The sequence below is a fragment of the Asterias rubens genome, chromosome 11 (genome assembly GCF_902459465.1).
Source record: "Asterias rubens chromosome 11, eAstRub1.3, whole genome shotgun sequence".
Lineage (NCBI taxonomy): Eukaryota > Metazoa > Echinodermata > Asteroidea > Forcipulatida > Asteriidae > Asterias > Asterias rubens.
Window position 1 is genome coordinate 15,995,137 of NC_047072.1, and position 24,895 is coordinate 16,020,031.

General features: G+C 36.5%; 1 protein-coding gene and 1 long non-coding RNA gene across 7 annotated transcripts; both read right to left on the reverse strand.

The window, feature by feature from the left end:
* Positions 1-1,884: 1,884 nt before the first annotated feature.
* On the reverse strand, positions 1,885-12,841 carry LOC117296632. 6 transcript variants are annotated; one of them, XR_004519782.1, is made up of 19 exons: positions 12,291-12,841; positions 11,623-11,692; positions 11,083-11,169; positions 10,380-10,470; positions 9,787-9,987; positions 9,467-9,557; positions 8,861-9,061; positions 8,544-8,634; positions 7,959-8,148; positions 7,639-7,729; positions 7,044-7,233; positions 6,724-6,814; positions 6,118-6,279; positions 4,896-4,986; positions 4,290-4,490; positions 3,973-4,063; positions 3,367-3,567; positions 2,400-2,876; positions 1,885-2,278 (listed from the first exon to the last, which is right to left on the reverse strand). It is a non-coding gene; the product is annotated as an uncharacterized LOC117296632 (long non-coding RNA). The 6 variants fall into 6 exon arrangements; XR_004519784.1 differs by having other exon boundaries at positions 4,290-4,451; positions 6,118-6,318; XR_004519780.1 differs by having other exon boundaries at positions 6,118-6,318.
* A 7,203-nt stretch (positions 12,842-20,044) lies between these two features.
* Positions 20,045-24,855, reverse strand: LOC117296957 (E3 ubiquitin-protein ligase TRIM56-like). The gene is made up of 3 exons (XM_033780063.1): positions 24,606-24,855; positions 22,182-23,439; positions 20,045-21,326 (listed from the first exon to the last, which is right to left on the reverse strand). The coding sequence occupies exons 2-3, from the start codon at positions 23,434-23,436 to the stop codon at positions 20,713-20,715; spliced, it is 1,869 nt and encodes a 622-aa protein (XP_033635954.1). The 5' UTR covers positions 23,437-23,439; positions 24,606-24,855; the 3' UTR covers positions 20,045-20,712.
* Positions 24,856-24,895: the final 40 nt, after the last annotated feature.

Sequence of the window (24,895 nt, forward strand, 5' to 3'; positions counted from 1 at the left end):
TTGTAATTAATTAGCATATTAATGAGGACTCAAATACCCTCAGCAATCATACAATGCCATGACCATTGTAATTAATTTGCATATTAATGAGGACTCAAATACCCTCAGCAATCATACAATGCCATGACCATTGTAATTAATTTGCATATTAGTGAGGACTCAAATACCCTCAGCAATCACACAATGCCATGACCATTGTAATTAATTTGCATATTAATGAGGACTCAAATACCCTCAGCAATCATACCATGCCATGACCATTGTAATTAATTTGCATATTAATGAGGACTCAAATACCCTCAGTAATCATACAATGCCATGACCATTGTAATTAATTTGCATATTAACGATGACTCAAATACCCTCAGTAATCATACAATGCCATGACCATTGTAATTAATTTGCATATTAATGAGGACTCAAATACCCTCAGTAATCATACAATGCCATGACCATTGTAATTAATTTGCATATTAATGAGGACTCAAATACCCTCAGTAATCATACAATGCCATGACCATTGTAATTAATTAGCATATTAATGAGGACTTACTTACCCTCAATAAACATGCAATACCTCAATAAGAGTTACTGAACCCAATGTGTGTCCTTAAATAATAACTAATAAAAAAAACATGGTGGCCACCATGTGGGGGTACCCCCAGAACACTTATAATATTGTTTGGATGAATACTGGAAAGACAGAGTGACACACAATACAAGTTACCATTCATATTTAATACAATTTTCAAATTCAGTAATAGTAAAACTAAACTTTATTACTTTGTAATGTTAAACCAATCATACACTTCCTGACAAGCTTGTTGTCTTTATAATTTGTAATGACACTACCTTTACAAATAACCTTATGTTGTTTCATAATTGTAATGAGCAATTGCATTACAAATTTAGTTAAATTGTTTCATACTTGCAATAAGGTACTTTATTGCAAGTATGTTATATTGCATGAGTGTAATAAAGTACCTCATTACAAACATGCAATCTTTTATGTGAATACATTAACTTGTAAGGAATTATATCATTACAAGTTATAATGTATTCTGTCTACAAACTTGAAATGAAGTACGATCATTACAAGTAAGTTGACCTAGGCAGCTTGAAGCAGGAACTTCATCACATCAAGACATCACTACAACTCAACGACTAAAAGACCTTAAATTCCTGCAGCCAGCCCAAGCCATTCATCATCACAGCAGACAAAGGTCCGCAGTTCAAGGCTACCATCACCCTTCTTTACATCGGCCATGCATCTCACAAACTGCATCGAATTATCAGCCAAGCTCAAGTGAAGACCTTTCCAGAACAAACAAGATCCAAACATCACTTCACACACACAAAGACCAGCAAGACACTCATGCCAAAGCTGTTGTTTACCACATTCCCTGTGAATGTGATAACACAGAGAGCTGCTGCATTCATATCCACGAGAATCAAGGAACATCAAGCCATGACAAATCAGCCGTCATCAAACATTCACACAAACAAAATTAACTCATCAAATGGACGCCAAGCTCATCGCACCAGTCAGTTCTGCACCAACGCAGAGTCAGGGATACCAGAATCAGGAAGACATCAGGTTTTTCATTAACGGCATCTGATTACCCATACTCAAGCCAACCCTTCCAGCAGCAGCTCACCACAACAATTCACACTCCAACTCACTGGCATCACAGGTCAAGAACAGCTTGGATCCTTCCGCCCCAATATGCATCCCCTCCAGTGCTACTTAAACTCCACCACCATTACTAGTCCAGCTTTCTCCTGAAGGCAAGCAGAGTCTACTGTTCGAAATGTCGAGACCACACAGGCTCTTTTCAGAGTCAACACTAACACAAACGAGATTTACACATTGTTGTACCCACAAGTTTACTATATATTTATAGGTTTTTTTCCTATTTATCCACACCATGCAAAAGCTTCAAACAATACTAATATTCAAGTCATTGTTCCACAATATGAAAACGTTGTGTTAGTGAGTTCAATCTGCAGATGAATCCGGATGATCATGCTGTAATATCAAGATCCGTTGGAAGATTTGTTCAATGTTGTTCAGCTCTTGGAAAGTCTACTCATTGGTCGAAGTACATCCTTAGTAACAGTCGAAGCTGGTGGATATGACCTTAGATGAGGGCAGTCATCATGAAGAAACAGTCCTCCTTTACAAAGACTGTGTTGAAGCAACAGTTTTATTGGTGCTGCATAATGTGGCTCAGCATCTTGACATAACCAACTCTTTAGTTGTTTGACTCTGTTCATCCTAAAATAACAGAAAATAAAAAATATTTTAAGAGTTAAATTTTTGCATTTAAGCAAAGTTTATTTCCTGCACTTTAATGGATTTCTCACATTTCAAATCAAGCTCAGCAAAGAGGTCGTACCTTCAAGGATCCTTTTAAGTAGGTCATCACAATCACCTGTATGTATAAGTAGTAGTTGAGCGAGAGGTTGTCTTCAGCAGACGCCATCTCACGCTTCGTTCAGCATCAGCATCTTAAGCTCAGTTGTTTCTGGTTGTTTGCTGTGTCCTTCAGCTGGTCTAAGAATGTTAGTGCTCTCGTGCCCTCGATTCTGTTTCCATCGATGGGCTCCCAAAAGAGTAGGGGGCTCACAGCTAGCTCTGGATGGCGGGCACAGTGGGCAGCCAGCCTCATTCTTCGTTTCTTGATCTTGACAGATACTCTTGGTTGACATCAAAGAGCTGGAAGTTTGGCAAATGGTCTTCCAAGTGTACATCAAGGGCCATTGGTAGCATCCTTGTATAGACGCCATCTAGCGCTCTTTCTTGAGCTGCATCAAGATCAGCACAATTTGCACCACCGGACTGAAGAGAAAAAATTACCTCTAGGTAACACCATCTGAAAGAAAGTTGTAATCACATCAGTACAAACCATATCGAGTATAATATATTGTAATCATCTAATGATCATCACAGGACTACTGCTTAAAACTTGAGTTAAATCACTAATTTTCATGAAAAAGTTTGAAGTTTCTGTCATACTCATCTCAAAGGCGCAGACTGTTGAAAAAAAAATTGACAAACAAACTCTCTGCACAATTCTTTCAAGTTATGTTATTCCATGTGTAAAACCATTATTACATTTGTTGTCAATCCACTAGACTGCAATGCTTTTTCAATCATTATTTATCATTCAATAACTGCATCACTAAATTAGTTCAAAAATTATAATAAGTCGCTGCTTTTCATGAACAAGTTTGAACTGTTTATGTCATCTTAAAGACATCGATTGTTGAAAAAATATTGACCCAACAAACTTTATGCACAATCCTTCCAAGTTATGTTACTACTGTTACAGTTTTTTTTACGAATATAGTTGCCATTATTACATCTGTTGTTGATCCATTAGACTGCAATGCATGTTCTCATCAACCAGGGAGACAGGAACACTTCTCTATGAAGCCAGGCGTCCAGCTGTCGTCATCTTGGCCCCTCATCGTCGGCAGATAGACGTCACCAGCACGAGCGCATGGCAGTTTCCAATGGACTCCCTACTTCACAGGCAGTTGGTTCCGCATTTCACCATTGCACTAAATAAAAGACAAAAAATAGATACATTCAGAAAATGCACTTCCAAATAAAATAATTCCATTTAGTTTGGGAAAACTACAGGTGAATATAAATGTGGGCTTGAGTTTTACGATCATATTAATTGTTAGTGTTTCTTTCTCTGAATTTTTAGAGAGTCAAATATTTCTCATCAACTCCTTTGTTTGCATTGACCAAATCAATAAAAATTGTGAATATTGTCATTAAACTTTGATGAACACATTCCAGAGGAAAGAAAGGAATGTTCATGTTTTGTCAAGGATTGACTGCATGGTTTTATTGCTAGTTTTGTTTAGGCATTAAAAATAAGCTGCATGAAGTTTTCAAAAGCACTTTTTATGACTGAAATGACTAATACTGTATTTTACTGTTTTAAGTCATCTTACCTGGAAACTTGCATCCTCGGAGACCATAAGACACCCTCGTCCTCGTTCCATGATGCCCTTTTGGTAGCCAGATGAGTCCTTGTGACATCACCTGTATGGAGAATCATTCAATAACTGCATCACTAAGTTAGTTCAAAAAATGAGTTAAGTTGCTGCTTTTCATCAACAAATTTGAACTGTTTATTTCATCTCAAAGACGATTGTTGAAAAAATATTGACGCAACAAATTTTATGCACAATCCTTCCAAGTTATGTTACTACTTGTGTAAAAACTGTTTCAGTTTTGGGATTTTTACGAATATAGTTGCCATTATTACATCAGTTGTTGATCCATTAGACTGCAATGCATGTTCTCATCAACCAGGGAGACAGGAACACTTCTCTATGAAGCCAGGCATCCAGCTGTCGTCATCTTGGCCCCTCATCGTCGGCAGATAGACGTCACCAGCACGAGCGCATGGTAGTTTCCATTGGACTCCCTACTTCACAGGCAGTTGGTTCCGCATTTCACCATTGCACTAAATAAAAGAAAAAAAATAGATACATTCAGAAAATGCACTTCCAAATAAAATAATTCCATTTAGTTTGGGAAAATTACAGGTGAATATAAATGTGGGCTTTAGTTTTACGATCATATTAATTGTTAGTGTTTCTTTCGCTGAATTTTTAGAGAGTCAAATATTTCTCATCAACTCCTTTGTTTGCATTGAGCAAATCAAAAAAAATTGTGAATATTGTCATTTAACTTTGATGAACACATTGCAGAGGAAAGAAAGGAATGTTCATGTTTTGTCATGGATTGACTGCATGGTTTTATTGCTAGTTTTGTTTAGGCATTAAAAATAAGCCGCATGAAGTTTTCAAAAGCACTTTTTATGACTGAAATGACTAATACTGTATTTTACTGTTTTAAGTCATCTTACCTGGAAACTTGCATCCTCGGAGACCATAAGACACCCTCGTCCTCGTTCCATGATGCCCTTTTGGTAGCCAGATGAGTCCTTGTGACATCACCTGTATGGAGAATCATTCAATAACTGCATCACTAAGTTAGTTCAAAAAATGAGTTAAGTTGCTGCTTTTCATCAACAAGTTTGAACTGTTAATGTCATCTCAAAGACATCGATTGTTGAAAAAATTATGATGCAACAAACTTTATGCACAATCCTTCCAAGTTATGTTACTACTTGTGTAAAAACTGTTTCAGTTTTGGGATTTTTACGAATATAGTTGCCATTATTACATCAGTTGTTGATCCATTAGACTGCAATGCATGTTCTCATCAACCAGGGAGACAGGAACACTTCTCTATGAAGCCAGGCATCCAGCTGTCGTCCTCTTGGCCCCTCATCGTCGGCAGATAGACATCACCAGCACGAGCGCATGGGGACTCCCTACTTCACAGGCAGTTGGTTCCGCATTTCACCATTGCAGTAAATAAAAGACAAAAAATAGATACATTCAGAAAATGCACTTCCAAATAAAATAATTCCATTTAGTTTGGGATAACTACAGGTGAATATAAATGTGGGCTTTAGTTTTACGATCATATTAATTGTTAGTGTTTCTTTCTCTGAATTTTTAGAGAGTCAAATATTTCTCATCAACTCCTTTGTTTGCATTGACCAAATCAATAAAAATTATGAATATTGTCATTAAATTTTGATGAACACATTCCAGAGGAAAGAAAGGAATGTTCATGTTTTGTCAAGGATTGACTGCATGGTTTTACTGCTAGTTTTGTTTAGGCATTAAAAATAAGCCGCATGAAGTTTTCAAAAGCACTTTTTATGACTGAAATGACTAATACTGTTTTAAGTCATCTTACCTGGAAACTTGCATCCTCGGAGACCATAAGACACCCTCATCCCTGTTCCATGATGCCGTTTTGGTAGCCAGATGAGTCCTTGTGACATCACCTGTATGGAGAATCATTCAATAACTGCATCACTAAGTTAGTTCAAAAAATTAGTTGAGTTGCTGCTTTTCATCAACAAATTTGAACTGTTTATTTCATCTCAAAGACGATTGTTGACAAAATATTGACGCAACAAATTTTATGCACAATCCTTCCAAGTTATGTTACTACTTGTGTAAAAACTGTTTCAGTTTTGGGATTTTTACGAATATAGTTGCCATTATTACATCAGTTGTTGATCCATTAGACTGCAATGCATGTTCTCATCAACCAGGGAGACAGGAACACTTCTCTATGAAGCCAGGCATCCAGCTGTCGTCATCTTGGCCCCTTATCGTCGGCAGATAGACGTCACCAGCACGAGCGCATGGTAGTTTCCATTAGACTCCCTACTTCACAGGCAGTTGGTTCCGCATTTCACCATTGCACTAAATAAAAGACAAAAAATAGATACATTCAGAAAATGCACTTCCAAATAAAATAATTCCATTTAGTTTGGGATAACTACAGGTGAATATAAATGTGGGCTTTAGTTTTACGATCATATTAATTGTTAGTGTTTCTTTCTCTGAATTTTTAGAGAGTCAAATATTTCTCATCAACTCCTTTGTTTGCATTGACCAAATCAATAAAAATTATGAATATTGTCATTAAATTTTGATGAACACATTCCAGAGGAAAGAAAGGAATGTTCATGTTTTGTCAAGGATTGACTGCATGGTTTTATTGCTAGTTTTGTTTAGGCATTAAAATTAAGACACGTGAAGTTTTCAAAAGCACTTCTTATGACTGAAATGACTAATACTGTATTTCACTGTTTTAAGTCATCTTACCTGGAAACTTGCATCCTCGGAGACCATAAGACACCCTCGTCCTCGTTCCATGATGCCCTTTTGGTAGCCAGATGAGTCCTTGTGACATCACCTGTATGGAGAATCATTCAATAACTGCATCACTAAGTTAGTTCAAAAAATGAGTTAAGTTGCTGCTTTTCATCAACAAGTTTGAACTGTTAATGTCATCTCAAAGACATCGATTGTTGAAAAAATTATGATGCAACAAACTTTACGCACAATCCTTCCAAGTTATGTTACTACTTGTGTAAAAACTGTTTCAGTTTTGGGATTTTTACGAATATAGTTGCCATTATTACATCAGTTGTTGATCCATTAGACTGCAATGCATGTTCTCATCAACCAGGGAGACAGGAACACTTCTCTATGAAGCCAGGCATCCAGCTGTCGTCCTCTTGGCCCCTCATCGTCGGCAGATAGACATCACCAGCATGAGCGCATGGGGACTCCCTACTTCACAGGCAGTTGGTTGCGCATTTCACCATTGCACTAAATAAAAGACAAAAAATAGATACATTCAGAAAATGCACTTCCAAATAAAATAATTCCATTTAGTTTGGGATAACTACAGGTGAATATAAATGTGGGCTTTAGTTTTACGATCATATTAATTGTTAGTGTTTCTTTCTCTGAATTTTTAGAGAGTCAAATATTTCTCATCAACTCCTTTGTTTGCATTGACCAAATCAATAAAAATTATGAATATTGTCATTAAATTTTGATGAACACATTCCAGAGGAAAGAAAGGAATGTTCATGTTTTGTCAAGGATTGACTGCATGGTTTTATTGCTAGTTTTGTTTAGGCATTAAAATTAAGACACGTGAAGTTTTCAAAAGCACTTCTTATGACTGAAATGACTAATACTGTATTTCACTGTTTTAAGTCATCTTACCTGGAAACTTGCATCCTCGGAGACCATAAGACACCCTCGTCCTCGTTCCATGATGCCCTTTTGGTAGCCAGATGAGTCCTTGTGACATCACCTGTATGGAGAATCATTCAATAACTGCATCACTAAGTTAGTTCAAAAAATGAGTTAAGTTGCTGCTTTTCATCAACAAGTTTGAACTGTTAATGTCATCTCAAAGACATCGATTGTTGAAAAAATTATGATGCAACAAACTTTACGCACAATCCTTCCAAGTTATGTTACTACTTGTGTAAAAACTGTTTCAGTTTTGGGATTTTTACGAATATAGTTGCCATTATTACATCAGTTGTTGATCCATTAGACTGCAATGCATGTTCTCATCAACCAGGGAGACAGGAACACTTCTCTATGAAGCCAGGCATCCAGCTGTCGTCCTCTTGGCCCCTCATCGTCGGCAGATAGACATCACCAGCATGAGCGCATGGGGACTCCCTACTTCACAGGCAGTTGGTTGCGCATTTCACCATTGCACTAAATAAAAGACAAAAAATAGATACATTCAGAAAATGCACTTCCAAATAAAATACTTCCATTTAGTTTGGGATAACTACAGGTGAATATAAATGTGGGCTTTAGTTTTACGATCATATTAATTGTTAGTGTTTCTTTCTCTGAATTTTTAGAGAGTCAAATATTTCTCATCAACTCCTTTGTTTGCATTGACCAAATCAATAAAAATTATGAATATTGTCATTAAATTTTAGTGAACACATTCCAGAGGAAAGAAAGGAATGTTCATGTTTTGTCAAGGATTGACTGCATGGTTTTACTGCTAGTTTTGTTTAGGCATTAAAAATAAGCCGCATGAAGTTTTCAAAAGCACTTTTTATGACTGAAATGACTAATACTGTTTTAAGTCATCTTACCTGGAAACTTGCATCCTCGGAGACCATAAGACACCCTCGTCCTCGTTCCATGATGCCGTTTTGGTAGCCAGATGAGCCCTTGTGACATCACCTGTATGGAGAATCATTCAATAACTGCATCACTAAGTTAGTTCAAAAAATGAGTTAAGTTGCTGCTTTTCATCAACAAATTTGAACTGTTTATTTCATCTCAAAGACGATTGTTGAAAAAATATTGACGCAACAAATTTTATGCACAATCCTTCCAAGTTATGTTACTACTTGTGTAAAAACTGTTTCAGTTTTGGGATTTTTACGAATATAGTTGCCATTATTACATCAGTTGTTGATCCATTAGACTGCAATGCATGTTCTCATCAACCAGGGAGACAGGAACACTTCTCTATGAAGCCAGGCATCCAGCTGTCGTCATCTTGGCCCCTCATCGTCGGCAGATAGACGTCACCAGCACGAGCGCATGGCAGTTTCCAATGGACTCCCTACTTCACAGGCAGTTGGTTCCGCATTTCACCATTGCACTAAATAAAAGACAAAAAATAGATACATTCAGAAAATGCACTTCCAAATAAAATAATTCCATTTAGTTTGGGATAACTACAGGTGAATATAAATGTGGGCTTTAGTTTTACGATCATATTAATTGTTAGTGTTTCTTTCGCTGAATTTTTAGAGAGTCAAATATTTCTCATCAACTCCTTTGTTTGCATTGAGCAAATCAATAAAAATTATGAATATTGTCATTTAACTTTGATGAACACATTCCAGAAGAAAGAAAGGAATGTTCATGTTTTGTCAAGGATTGACTGCATGGTTTTATTGCTAGTTTTGTTTAGGCATTAAAAATAAGCCGCATGAAGTTTTCAAAAGCACTTTTTATGACTGAAATGACTAATACTGTATTTTACTGTTTTAAGTCATCTTACCTGGAAACTTGCATCCTCGGAGACCATAAGACACCCTCGTCCTCGTTCCATGATGCCGTTTTGGTAGCCAGATGAGTCCTTGTGACATCACCTGTATGGAGAATCAATCAATAACTGCATCACTAAGTTAGTTCAAAAAATGAGTTAAGTTGCTGCTTTTCATCAACAAGTTTGAACTGTTAATGTCATCTCAAAGACATCGATTGTTGAAAAAATTATGATGCAACAAACTTTATGCACAATCCTTCCAAGTTATGTTACTACTTGTGTAAAAACTGTTTCAGTTTTGGGATTTTTACGAATATAGTTGCCGTTATTACATCAGTTGTTGATCCATTAGACTGCAATGCATGTTCTCATCAACCAGGGAGACAGGAACACTTCTCTATGAAGCCAGGCATCCAGCTGTCGTCCTCTTGGCCCCTCATCGTCGGCAGATAGACATCACCAGCACGAGCGCATGGCAGTTTCCAATGGACTCCCTACTTCACAGGCAGTTGGTTCCGCATTTCACCATTGCACTAAATAAAAGACAAAAAATAGATACATTCAGAAAATGCACTTCCAAATAAAATAATTCCATTTAGTTTGGGAAAACTACAGGTGAATATAAATGTGGGCTTTAGTTTTACGATCATATTAATTGTTAGTGTTTCTTTCTCTGAATTTTTAGAGAGTCAAATATTTCTCATCAACTCCTTTGTTTGCATTGACCAAATCAATAAAAATTATGAATGTCATTAAATTTTAATGAACACATTCCAGAGGAAAGAAAGGAATGTTCATGTTTTGTCAAGGATTGACTGCATGGTTTTACTGCTAGTTTTGTTTAGGCATTAAAAATAAGCCGCATGAAGTTTTCAAAAGCACTTTTTATGACTGAAATTACTAATACTGTTTTAAGTCATCTTACCTGGAAACTTGCATCCTCGGAGACCATAAGACACCCTCGTCCTCGTTCCATGATGCCCTTTTGGTAGCCAGATGAGTCCTTGTGACATCACCTGTATGGAGAATCATTCAATAACTGCATCACTAAGTTAGTTCAAAAAATGAGTTAAGTTGCTGCTTTTCATCAACAAATTTGAACTGTTTATTTCATCTCAAAGACGATTGTTGAAAAAATATTGACGCAACAAACTTTATGCTGGATTGGGGCTGGATTGGAATGTCCAGTTTCCATTAGACTCCCTACTTCACAGGCAACTGGTTCCGCATTTCACCATTGCAGTAAAAAAAAGACAAAAAAATAGATACATTCAGAAAATGCACTTCCAAAATAGAACTATTCTATTTCAGGTGAATATAAATGTGGGTTTGAGATATGCGATAATATTATTTGTTAGTGTTTCTCTCTCTGAAATTTTAGAGAGTCAAATATTTCCCATTAACTCGTTTCTTTGCATTTAGCAAATCGTAAAAAACATGTAAATTTTTCATTTAATGAACACATTCCAGAAGAAAAAAAGGAATGTTCATGTTTTGTCAAGGATTGACTGCATGGTTTTATTGCTTGTTTTGTTTGGGCATTCAAAATAAGCCATGTGAAGTTTTCAAAAGCACTTTTATGACTGAAATGACTAATACTGTTTTTTACTTTTCTTAAGTCATCTTACCTGGAAACTTGCATCCTCGGAGACCATAAGACACCTTCAACCAAGGTCTTCCATGATGCCTGCCCTGTTTGGAGAATCAGTCAACAACTGCATTCAAACAATTTAAATTACAAATTACCGGACAGAAAAACAAATGGGTATGTACATTTCCAAGAGGAATGTCTGTGTCAGTCATATTAACTGAGAGGTAATGCCATTTCAATTGAATGATCAGACTTTCAAAATGAACTGAAAAATTTCTGTATACCAATTAAAAATGTGATGACGTCCACAATTGTTTTTTTTCTACAAAAAAAGAGTTAACGGCACCAAATATAATGGCATTTAACACCATTATAGTATGAAGTCAGAGACCCGCCCCCTCCCCAAAAAACCGATACAATTTGATTGAAAAGTAGTGAGTCGCAAAGCTCAATTTGACCTTTGCGGGAGCCCCTCTTTAACAAAAAATAACAAAATATCATCATTTCAGGAAAATTCTAAACAGATCACGGTCCTGAATGGAATTCCAAACTATTAACATCATGAAAATAAACTTACCTTCAGGTTGTATTCCTGAACTTTAAAATGAGTGTCGTTTCCTCACAGCATACCTCCGCTCACCATGGCCCTGGAAAACAGTTGAAAGGCATCAAACATAAAAGATCGTGCAGGGCATCAAACATGATGGCATTTTACACCATCAAAGACAGTGGACACTATTGGTAATTGTCAAAGTTCAGTCTTCTCACTTGGTGTATCTCAACATGTGCATAAAATAACACACCTGTGAAAATTTGAGCTCAATCGGTCATCGAAGTTGCAAGATAATAATGAAAGAAAAATAACCCTTGTCTAACGAAGTTGTGTGCGTTTAGATGGTTGATTTCGAGACCTCAAGTTCTAAATCTGAGGTCTTGAAATCAAATTCGTGGAAAATTACTTCTTTCTAAAAAACTATGGCACTTCAGAGCCCGCCATTTCTCACAATGTTTTATACCATCAACCTTTCCCCATTACTCATCACCAAGAAAGGTTTTATGCCAATAATTATTTTGAGTAATTACCAATAGTGTCCACTGCCTTTAAGTAAGAGACCCTTCCCCCCTCCAAAAAATATCAATTTGAAAAATAGTGATTCGCAAAACTCAATTTTACGTTTTTCTTTGCGGGAGCCTTCAGGTTGTATTCCTGAACTTTAAAATGAGTGTCGTTTCCTCACAACATACCTCCGCTCACCACAGCTTCAATGATGTCGTCTGGCTTTGGAGTGACTGGTGCAGTTTCCATTGTACTCCATATCGCGTATTCCAATGGCAGTTGGTTCCGCATTTTACCATTGCAGTAAAAAAAGACAGAAAATACATACATTCAGAAAATTCACTTCCAAACAAAAATATTCAAGTTAGTTTGGAATATTTCAGGTGCATATAAATGGTGTGAGTGGTTGTTACATGACTAGTGACTGATAACGGATGATGTGGAGTTATAGATGGGGTACGTTTTCGCTGTCGTCGTATAACGAACCCCTGATGATTAAGATGTCATGCAAGCATGCAGGGAAATGAGCTTAGTAGATTTTAAAGTGATGGTGTAGTTGGGAGTGAGGTTGTTATTCATGCAGTTTGGTGCAGGTTTGATGTTAGAGTGAATAAATGGTGATAATAATATACCTTTAGGGTGGACGTAATCCCTCTGTGCCGTAATACCACGGGATTACAGTGGTTGCAGGGTCTGTCATGAGAGAACATGTAGATGAGAAGGACTCCATCCCAGGTTCTCAATCTCAGCAACTGCATAATGGGAAAAAAAAACATTCTCTTAGTTGTGAAACATCTTTGACAACAACAATCAGCTTAAATGAAGGAAGCTCCAGTGTTTAAAAAAGTAGGCCCAACCTCAAGGTTTTTATAAACAAAATTAATAATCAATTTTGCTGATTGATGCTGTGCGTCAAAATTACAATACTTTATCATTGCGTGCAGGAGTTTGATTTTTTTATATCTCATCAGTTAATGCTGATCAATAGACATCTTTCAAAACAGTGTATTCAGGGCTAAAATATGGAGAAAAATTTGTCAGACCTCGGGACAATTGTAGAGCTAAAAAGTATGTAGGCCACCAAATGGATAACAATTTTTTTTTTCAAAACAAAAACCAAAATAAGTTCAAACTAGACATTTATTTAACATAGGTGTTCGCTCTATGTCAACATAACAGACCTGTCACATCTATGTAAAAGTTAACTTTGTACAAAATATCGATAAACATACAAAGTTAATGGGGGCCGCAGATTTCGATGGCAATTAAATAAGAATCTTTGATCATAAAAACTGATGACATCACCAGATCACAAGATTTTTTTATAGCCTATAGGCCTAATAAATTGAGATTTTAAGTGTTTGCTATATACATTGTGCTTTAATAAACTGTTTGACAATTGTAAGAGATTTTCAGCAAAAAGCTACATAAACTTTAAAGTCACCTGGAAATAGAATTTTTTTTCTTTCAACCATAAGAGTATATGCTTACGAACATTATAACAATTTTTTTAGTAATTGTTTGTCACGATTTATACGTTTAAAAAATATATAAAGTTGTTTGGGGGCTGACTCCGCCTACCCCTTTTGTGACGTCAATCGAGGCAGACTTTGCCTACAATGCGTATAGTAAACACACGTGCAAAGTACATGTACGTCCAAGTCGTTTTGCATTCTGCAGCAATACACCTGGTCGGCCTTGCCGGAAAAAAACCCACAATTTTTTTGAAAGTACAAACTCACGACTTGGTTCGTACATGTACTTTGCAATTGTGTTTACTCTATGCATTACAGGCAAAGTCTGCCTCGATTGACGTCACGAACAGCGCCCTCTCGGGTCGGGGTCTACTCTTAAATTTGTAAATAACATAAGAACTGATTTTTTAAAACCTTAGTTAACTGTTTATTCACATTCCACTCATCAAAACACATATATTAGTGACAAAAGCTTTATTTTGAAAAAATACCACTTCCAGGTGACTTTAATAGTAAAGGTTGCATTTCGTGTATAGATTTACAGTCAGTGTGCAATGATCTTGAAAAAGTTTGTAATGGGAACTCCAGGATTTTTTTTTTATAAAATAAAAAAGCATGGTGTCATCTAGCTCCACTTGTGTGGCCAACAGTGAAAGGATTCAGCTATCCTTGGCCACACAAGTGGGGCTATGTGTCATCAAATCAATGTCGTCGTTTATCCCCAAAACATTAATTTGCAGTTTTATGTCACCCGGGGTCTAACCACATGGTTATTAGTTTAAAATAAAAACCCTAGCCTTGCTGCTTCACGAAAATTGAGTTTTGCCAATAGTGGAGTGAGCATATTAATTCAGAAAGTTAAAAAATATACCTTGTATTTTTGTAACCTTGTGTTTTGTATGCTAATCTATTATCACTTCAGTATCGTCATAAGGGGAAGAAAATCCTCCATCCATGCCTTGAATCTTGATCAAATAATTGTTTTTGTAGATATAAATAAATAAATAAAATATTTAAAAAATAACATGTACACGATTAAATGACGTATATTAACGACGCTATTGAATTGAAGTTTACCATTAGTGACCGTAACTGAAGGGCATACTCAGTGGGCCTAGGAACGCCTTTTGCAGGCATGGTCACGTCGAACAACGTGACATGGTTCTCGGCGTTATAAGCAAATCAAAATGTGAATCTTTTTTAAAAGTAATAATAATCACCAAAGCATGTGGATATTTCAGTGAAAGCTCCTCTTCTATTATTTGGTTTCCACCAAGCCACCAGACAAGCAAACGGAAATAATTGATGCAAAACTTTGAGTGAGTTTGACAGTTTGTAGTTGAACGTCTTGTCACTTGATGACAACAAAACGTAGTGTAATGAAACATGCACACGTGACTGTTAGACTTGTGGACAAGTCGTTTTATAGCGCACTGCTTTGTTCCCTCCGGACCTTTGGTTTTGGCATGGACGAAGGATTCTTTGCCTCCGTGATTTGTTAAAGTGCTACGCTCTATGGTTTTTGTAACCGTACGAATGTAGCTGTAAACAATTAAATTAAATTGGTAAAATCCAAAACAATATTCTGTATCCCCGATGCAAGTTTAACATCTACTATTCTATAATTCAAGCATTAATTATTCCAAAAGGTGGTTGCGTTTTGAAATCGCCTAAGTAAGTCTGAAGCCTTTATGATTCCGACGAAAGTTTTATTGACATTAATTTTAAGAGTGATTAAAAAAAAGGTAAACCTCGGTTTTCAAAGCAGTTAAAAAAAAAATGGATAGCGATTGGAGTGCCGTTGGCAGCCCAATCCACATGCTGGTCGGTGCTAATTGTAGATAATCGCTCGCCGGTGGAGTATAGGCCTATAGTATGGTCTGATTCCGTGGCCACTTTTGTTCTACCTTTTTTTCTCGATGGATTTGACCTTAGGAACCATTTAAAATAAAGAAGAAAAAAGAAAGAAAATTAGCTCATATGAAACTCTAAAAATGTGATAATTCTTTTAAAGCGCAATATTCAAAATGGCCGCCGACGCCATCTTGAAAAAACATGTATTGTTACAGCTCTGGCACCACATGACCTAGACGGACAATGGAGATGTCCTTTTCCACTATATCTGGCATGACAAATACACTGTAGTGGTAAACTGTAAGCTTTTGGGGAAAAGTTTCCGTATGGCGCCACCACTTTTTCATTCGATATGAAATAATATAGTATCTAATTTACCTCAATGAGATATCCTTTTTTGTAAAAATTAGTGAAAAAGTGGTGGCGCTATACGGAATGTTATCCGAAACATACATCATGGGGAGCTGGGCGGCCGAAAAAAAACGGAAGGCGAGAATTCTAAATAACAGCGAGAGTATTGTTGTCAAACTCCTTTTGGAAAAGTTTTCGTGGCGTCACCACTTTTTCATTAAATATGAAATAGTAATAAAATAGTTTCTTATTTACCTTAGTGGGATATCCCTTTTTGTAAAAAAGAGTGAAAAAGTGGTGGCACCATATTGAAAGTTATCCCTTCTTTTTGCGAAGAACTTATTGCGAGATCCAGTTTCAAAATAGAACACTAGGTGCATAACGAGGGCAAAATGTATTAGTTTGAGGATAAACGGTGGATAGCTATATAGGTAGCAGAACGAATCTATTTTGTAGTCAAATTATTATGGATCATCGGAGTAGGAAGCATGGTGAATGGCAGCGAATAAACAGTACATACACAGCACAGCTCAGCACAAGATGCAATGGAAATTGAATAAGGCAAACATTATAATGAATGAAATTATATCGACTAACTACAGCATTTTTACCGTAAAATTGTCCAATCCTTCCTTCCCGCCACAACCACCCCAATCGTAGCATAGCGTTGAATCCACTGGCCGCTGCCCGAGTTTTTAAAACGTGCCAGAAACCCGCAACGGAAATTTCCACTAGATCACGTGCTAACTTAGAAAAGGACTTACGTAATGCTTTCACACTTGGATTAACCACAAAAGATTCCATTGAAATTAGCCAAAAAGCATACAAGGGCCATAAGAAACTAGTCTTGGTTCCAAGACCACGGCATAAATTATTTCTAAGCTTTTCGCTAGACCCGTTTAAATGAATACTGTACTGCAGCTAGCTAGGAATTAATTTAAGAGAAAAAAAGCGCGCCCTCTGTCGGGTTATCACGTTAGGTTTCGTTACGTTTATGAGATTAGATAGTGACGTCTTGAACCAAGACTGGAAAGAAACTGAAGTGACATCAATGGAATAGACTTTTACTTGCTGCATTATGATTGGTCTGCTCTGAAATGACGTAGTACATGTACATGTATGTCGCATAAACCTGTGAAGCAGCTTGTGTAAAATTATATTCAGTGCTAACAGCTACATATTAACGCTTCATATTATTTATTTATTTTATTTTTTTTTTTTGGGGGGGGAGGTCTCTCTCAGTGAGACGGCAATAGCATGTACGATTGTAGCCAGTGTTGATAATACCAGTACTGGTGGTAAATACGTTTGTACAACACGATAACATTTTCGTCTCACTAGACAACAATTTGTTTGTGACACTGCCATAACTCATTTCTCAAAAACTACGGCAGCTCAGCAAGTACCATTATCAGGTTGTTCTCTACTTGTAATGTTGCTGTGGTGACCTGACGTTTCATAGCTAATCTGATATAAATAAAAAGACAAGTGACCCTTTAAACGAATTTAAAAAGAAACGGTTTCAATGTCATCCTTTTTAAATTATTATAAAACTTTAAAAGATAGGCCAATAACAGAATTTTTCTAAGTTTCAATATCATGGGCCCCATTTGAGGATTATCTTTGAAAAAAATGTAACTATTTCAAATAAGTTGAGGAGAAACACTTTTTTCCAAGCATTTAAAGATCACTTCTTTTATTCTTATTTATTTCCATTGTCATATTACAATCCACTGATGTTTTGTAGCAACCAATTAGATAAAGTATAAATGTACATGGTTAGCAAATTAGAGATTGACTCATTTAAAAACAACAGCTGATACGAAAAGCACAAGTGAAGCGCCTATTAAACAAGCATTATTTCCTGCTTATCTGGAAAAGAAGAAGAATGAAACCAATTGATAATATCAAAGAGAAGTTATGCCTGAAAGCACCCATGTTTGTAGCTGTCCGTGGAATGTTAAAGACACTATTGGTAATTGTCAAAGACAAGTATTCTCACTTGGTGCATCTCAAATTCTTTTTACGCATAAAATAACAAACCTGTGGGAATTTAGGCTCAATTGATTGTCAAAGTTGCAAATAATAAGGGGAAAAAACACCCTTGTGTGCATGCTTTCAGATGCTTGATTTCGAGACCTCAAAATCTAATTGAGGTCTCGAAATCAAATTCGTGGAAAATTACTTCTTTCTTGAAAACTACGTCACTTCAGAAGGAGCTCCCCATTACTTGTTACAAAGTAAGTTTTATGCTTATAAATATTTTGAGTAATTACCATTAGTGTCCATTGCCTTTAAAGGCACTAGACAGGTTTGGTAATCGGGCTACACGTTTGGTAAAATTTGGGCTCAATGCGGTCATCAAAGTTGTGAGAAAATGATAAAAGAAAAAACACCCTTTTTGGACGAATTATGTGCTTTCAGATAAGACTAAATGTCTTCTAGCTAGAAGTCTTTTATTATTTTAGTCAGAAATTACCTCTTTCTCAAAAACTACGTTATTTCAGAGGGAGTCGTTTCCCACAATGTTTTATACTATCAACAGCTCTCCAATGCTCGTTACCAAGTCAGTTTTTAAGTTAATATTTGTTTTGAGTAATTACCAAACGTGTACCTTCCCTTTAAAGCTAAACTGAATAGCATTACATCTGGGTAAGCAGCAAAAAAAAAGTACACAAAGGTCATTCATTTGTTTTGTCTTCCATGAACAGCTTGCAAAATGAGTAACTTTATTAAAATAGACATAAGTCCTCTTTCTCAGGAATTATCAATTTCTTCTATTATTTTTTCCCCCTTAATAAGCAAGAGAGAGTGCTTGTTCAATAAACGGTTTGACACTGAACTTTTTAGTTTTATTCGATTGTTTTGAAAAATTACCAATCAACTTTTTGGCCTTTATAGTTTTAAACATATGTTTTTACATGAACTGGTAGAGTCTGTAAAGACATTCGTTATGTCTGATGAATATATGCGAATAATATTAAGTGTGACTACTTATGTACAAGAATTAATGTCAAATTTGTTAATACAATATTTAATTTTAAGCAGGGAAATATAATATATTGAGGGAGCATCAGATAGTAACGATACTTCTGTAGAGACACGAGAAGGATGCTAAAAGTAAACTTCATAACAATTAATGAACAATGGGTCCCAAGTTTATGTTTAATCTTGAATATAGAGTATCATGCACTGTATCATGGCAACTGCAACCATCCAACATAATATTTCTTTGTTGGCATTGGTTAAATGTAGACTCAATGCTACATGTATCAAGGATTATATACTGTACACTCAGTGTAATGGTCACAACATCCAGTCCACTAAAACACTATGGTCAATCCTGAATAAAGAATATAGAGTATCAAGCACTACCATCAACTATCTAACAATTGCCTTGATGATATTTCTCCTATAACGATATGATGTTTCTCCTATAATGATACATGTATCAAAATTTACATACTGCACATTTATTTTAAAGACAGTGGACACTATTGCTAATTACTCAAAATAATTATCATCATAAAACCTTTCTTGATTACGAGTAATGGGGAGAGGTTGATGGTATAAAACATTGTGAGAAACAGCTCCCTCTGAAGTGACGTAGTTTTCGAGAAAGAAGTCATTTTTCACGAATTTGATTTCGAGACCTCAAGCATCAAAAAGCACACAACTTCGTGTGACAAGGGTGTTTTTTCTTTCATTATCATCTCGCAAACTCGACAACCGATTGAGCTCAAATTTTCACAGGTTTGCTATTTTATGCATATGTTGAGATACACCAAGTGAGAAGACTGGTCTTTGACATTATTACCAATAGTATACACATAATGAATGTTTATGAGTGCAATGGTGCGAATAATGTTCATGAGTTGAAAGATGGAATGTTCTATTCAACGAGGCGGAGCCGAGTTGAATGGAACATTCCAGCTTTCAACGAATGAACATATTCGCACCATTGCACGAATGAAAAACATTCATTATTTGTTTTATATAACATCCAAGTAGAACCTTGTAATTTTGATTGAAAGATACAACTTTCAAAACAAACAATTTCAACTGTAGAAGCCGAATGCTAGTAATTTTACTATGCCTTCCTTGCAGAAGACCTGCTGCGTTAATACCAAAGACACGCGCACGCAGTGATGTTTTTACTCAGCTTTTTCGTTCCATCCGAAAAGTACCATTGCACGCTGCCATCGGATGGAACGAAAAAGCACGGTGAGCGACTCAGCGTGCAATGGTACTTTTATTTGCTATCACGTGACGGACAATCCTCCAATCAAATGGCAAGGATCCGCTTGGGTGTTATATAATATCCACTGTCTTTAAACTGGTCATGAAATCGCAAGTTATTAATTGTACTGATAGTATGATAATCAATCTTGAAAATAGAATGTTGCGTACCCTGAACTGCAACTGTCAAAAAAGAAGCTCTGTTGATGTTGGTTTGTTTCCTGTACATATAATCTATTTTGGGGAATCCTTGTGTTTTGCATCTTTGTTTCCTTTTATCCCTGTAGTATAGTTAAGAACCTACAGGGACATTGTACACAAATTCCTCGCGGAGCACCCCAGTCTTTAAGAATTCCCCTTTGTTTTCCCCTGTTTTGTTCTCAGTCTCCATGAGGTGAATATGAAGTCATTGCTACGTATATCAATGTTTATATACTGAACACTTGTTGCATAATTCATTGGCTCTACAACACAATGATTTTAACACTGTCACTGCTACCTATGGATTGGACAGGTATGGTAAACAATATTGTTCAAATAAAACTGATTGAATTAAAACCACAAATACCACTTCTTATGGGGATTGAGTTAATGAGAAACAAGAAGTATTGACTATTGAACCATTGTGGTAATTTCACATCAATGTACAAGTTCTACAGGACAACACCAGTATCATAGTTATATGGCAAGGTTACACCTTGTTATAAATTTTTACTGATTTGAAGTCTGCCACTGCCAGTTGCTGCCCATTTGGGGTCAATGAGATTCCACCTGGGCAGTACAGACCCCGAACAATGCAGCTGAGAAATCTACCCTCAATATCATACCGGTGAATGTGACCAGTATTGTAATCCCAATTCAACACTGAAATGTAGATATATGAGCTGTCGCAACATACACCTCTGCAGTATTTAACTGGCTGACCATTAATGGTTGGTTTGATGGTGACTAGTGTGGCACCATTGCCATCAACAATGTCCACTCGTTTGTCCCCACCACTGACTACAACTCTATCATTGCTGTCAATGGCAATGAAGTAAGGTTCAGTCTTAACTGAAACAGTGTTTATGAGTGACCCATCACTGCAGTTGTGTTTCGTGATAACTGACCTCTTTACATCACCAACAATGAGGACATCATTCATAACTGCTACACTGTATAGGTCTACTAATGTCTTGCCCACTTCTAGATGAGGTACCGAGTAGAAATCAAATCCCTTGGTGCCGTCTGTGTTGTATATCTTGACAGAGTTGCTGCTATCAACAACAACTAGCTGACCCTGGAATGCTGCTACAGCCTGTGGATCTGCAAAACAAAAATGACCAAAATGGATACTAAGTAAAAATGACCCTTCATTATGTAAAAACCAGTATGGGGGGTATTCAATTAAAAAAACTGTGTTTTAGTCTTAAATGGAAATTACTCTTGAATAACTGGCTTTTATGCTGGCTGAATTGCTCACTTTGAAAGACAGGCACTGACAAATAACAAACCGATAGAAGCATGCTATAGTTCGTATTATGAAATATTCAAATCAGTGTCGGGGAAAAATGAAGGAGAACAACAGCATAGAATGTAGTCATCTTGTTAAACAAATGTTGATGGAGTTTTTAGGAAACAAATCCAGTAACATTTATATACAGAGGGTCATATCAAAATTTGGTTTGATAAAACTTCTCTGATAGCACTGGTTAGGAAGGGCGAACTCTTCTCATGGACTACAATTTGAAAGTCATCCTGTAACCAATCATATGTTTAAAGGGACATGTTGCCTCGGTCTATGAAAAGCGTTTGAAAACTGTTTGTTATGAAATGATATCATGGTTAGAAAGATGTTTTAGAAGTATAATATGACCATCCACACAAATAAGCTCAAAATTGCACGATTTTGGTGGAATCAAATTTTGTACTCATGGCCGACCATGTTAGTTTGCAAAGTAAAAGGAAAACCTCGCAATTTCAAGGCATATTTGTGTGGATCATTATATCCTACTTTTAAAATATCTTTCCAACCATGCATTTCATATAACAAACGGTTTTCAAACACTTCTCTATACCAACTCGCCCGATCCAAGGCAACGTATCCCTTTAATAACTCGTGATTAGAACTAGCACCAAGTATGTTCTATCTTTACGTAATTGAATTTGTAAGGAACTTACTGTGTGATAATTGGATAGTTTGTATCTGGTCTCCTTTAGTGTTGTAGATCACCACTCTTTTATTGCTGTATTCTGCCACTGCCACCTCATCCCCAGGTAAAGAAGCATCAATATCATATGCTTGAGGGTCAAACTTCAAACAAAGCTCCCACCTTGGTTCCTTCAGATTACCCAGGGAGATGGCACATGCTTCTGGATTGAATCTCAGATGGGAAAGGGTAGAATCTATCTCTGGTGGATTTTGACCTGTAAGCGATTTCATGTCTTTACTGATTGTAGGATAGAGTGCAAGGAAGTCGGGCGCTGAAGAATTGCTGGCATCTTTAGCAACCTGCAGTAAATTCTGTATTTGCTGTATTTTTACACTCACTGTTTGGTGCTCCTCCTCCAATTTCTTACAACGATCTATTTGGATGGCTTTTATTTCATCCATAATGCGACTCTCTTGAGCTGCTATCTCAGCCCTGATCTTATCAGCTCTGTTCCTCACCTCTGCCATGGTTCCATGAGCTGCATTGTCTAGGTTGTCTTTCATTGCTGAAACACTTGTTTTGGATTGGTCAAGGTTCTTCAAGATGCCTTCAAGAGGATTAAAGAGCTTAGCCAATGATTGTTTAGATGTGGATGAAGCTTGGTTGCAATCAAGATACTCATGGTGTGGTTTAGGGTGATCTATGACTGTGCAATCTCTACAAATCATCACATCACATGTTGTACAGTAGAACCTCATCACTTCACCTTCATGAGTTTGGCATGCTGGGTGGCTTTTTATTTGTGACTTTTTCATTGCAATCTTCCCATCACGGATGTCTTTCAAAGTAGCTACTTTGTGACTTGATGATGCTGGAACCTTTTGGTGCATTTTGTAACAGCTTGCACAAATGAACATGGGGCAGTCAAAACAGAAATGCAATGCATCATGTTTTTCCTCGCATAAGTCACAGAGCAACTTCGCATTTTGAGATAAACTGACCTGCCCCAGTTGACTTGCAAGACCGGTTAAAATAGAGTTAGTCTTGAGATCTTTAACACCCTCTTCAGGAAGTTGTGTCTCCTTTTGACAAATAGGACAAATGAGCGTCTTGGCGTCTTCGTACTTGGAAGTGTGATATTCAAGTAAACAGTGTTTACAAAAGCTGTGAAGACAGTCTAGTACTTTGGGTTCTGTGTACTCCTCTTGACAAATACTGCACTCCAGATAATCCTGTCTGATTTTCTCTAGAGATGAAACCTCGGCTGCTTCAAAAGATGCCATTTTCTAAAAATTAGAACAAAAGTGAGAGAATTATTTTTTTTGAATAATGAGCGTGTACATGTATGCATTGTTGGGTGAACAAAATGATTTTCTTATTGTGAGGATCCTTTGTTCCATTGAGTAAAATACCCCACAAGGGGGCCTTGGTTTTTTAAATTACAATTTATAGTGTTTAGAAAAAGAATTGTGACAATTCCATCAGTTTGAAATAAAAAGCTATTCCTGGAACTCAGTTGTTAAAGAAAAAAATATAAAGAACAAAATATATGTTCTATATGAGTTTTTTTCCAAAGTAGAACAAAGCAATATTAGCTTGTAAACTTCCATGATTAAAGAAATTTTGGTTTTCCTTCTGAGTTTGATAAAAGGGATGTTATGATGACTGAGCTAAGTGATAGCCAACAATCCTACATGTAAATAATATGTGAAAAAAACCGAAAACAAAATGTTTTAAAGATATTTGCAGTGTCTTTCTGAATACTGCAAGATAAAACAAAATCAAACCCCAATACTGAACATGCATGTTATTCATTGACTCTCTCAATCTTTATTATAAAATTTATATTTCAATATGGCATTCATTATTCATAAAAAAAGTTATTGGCCATTGACCAGCTCGTGACTGACAGACAAGACAAAAATTAAATTTCTCTCTCAGTAGTGCGTCGTGTACGGGCAGATAAGAACTCAAGCTCTGGTGTTTCTGCTCAGGATGAACAGTACTTAAAATCTTATTTTCAACAAAGAAAGTGGAATATTGTTTTAAAAAAATGACCAATAAACAGGTTTTTTGTTATAGCTTTCTATAATTTTTAGTAACTATTTGTTACATTGTCAAAACCGAGGAGGGGGTTGCAAGTTCGATAACTTCCTGCAGTCCTTCACACATATTTCATAGACTGAAGGGCCGTGGTTTAGTAGTAGTAGGAGTCTAGTGTTTAGTAAATAGTAGTAGGAGTAGGACATACATGTAACAAACAACAAGGAAATTGTAAATCCATAAAAACCCAAACAGTTTGAAGATATTTTTAGATTAGATTAGAAAGTTCCCTTTAATTTACATATCAATTCAAGGGTACATCCATGACAATAATTATGTGAGTAGACATGGTATACCAAATACTTTAGCTCACCATTACTTGTGTGTGGGAAAATGAAATGTAACTTACCAAATATAATAAGTGTTCAACAAAACAGAAAGTCTGATGATTCTATGGGGTGCTGAACTCCAATCTATGGCACTGCACACAAAACTGCACATTTACTCTTCTACTTGGAGTCACTCAGGAACCAAAATCCCCTTGGAATAGGACTCGAAGCAAACACAGGTACAGCTCAGTGTACAAACGCTTTTCAACGTCGTCACACCATTACTCTATGGTCGTCACACCCTACACCCTCTGAACCTGACCTTCATGCATTCGACACGAAAATGCATTCATCCTTCCTCTACGTGGGG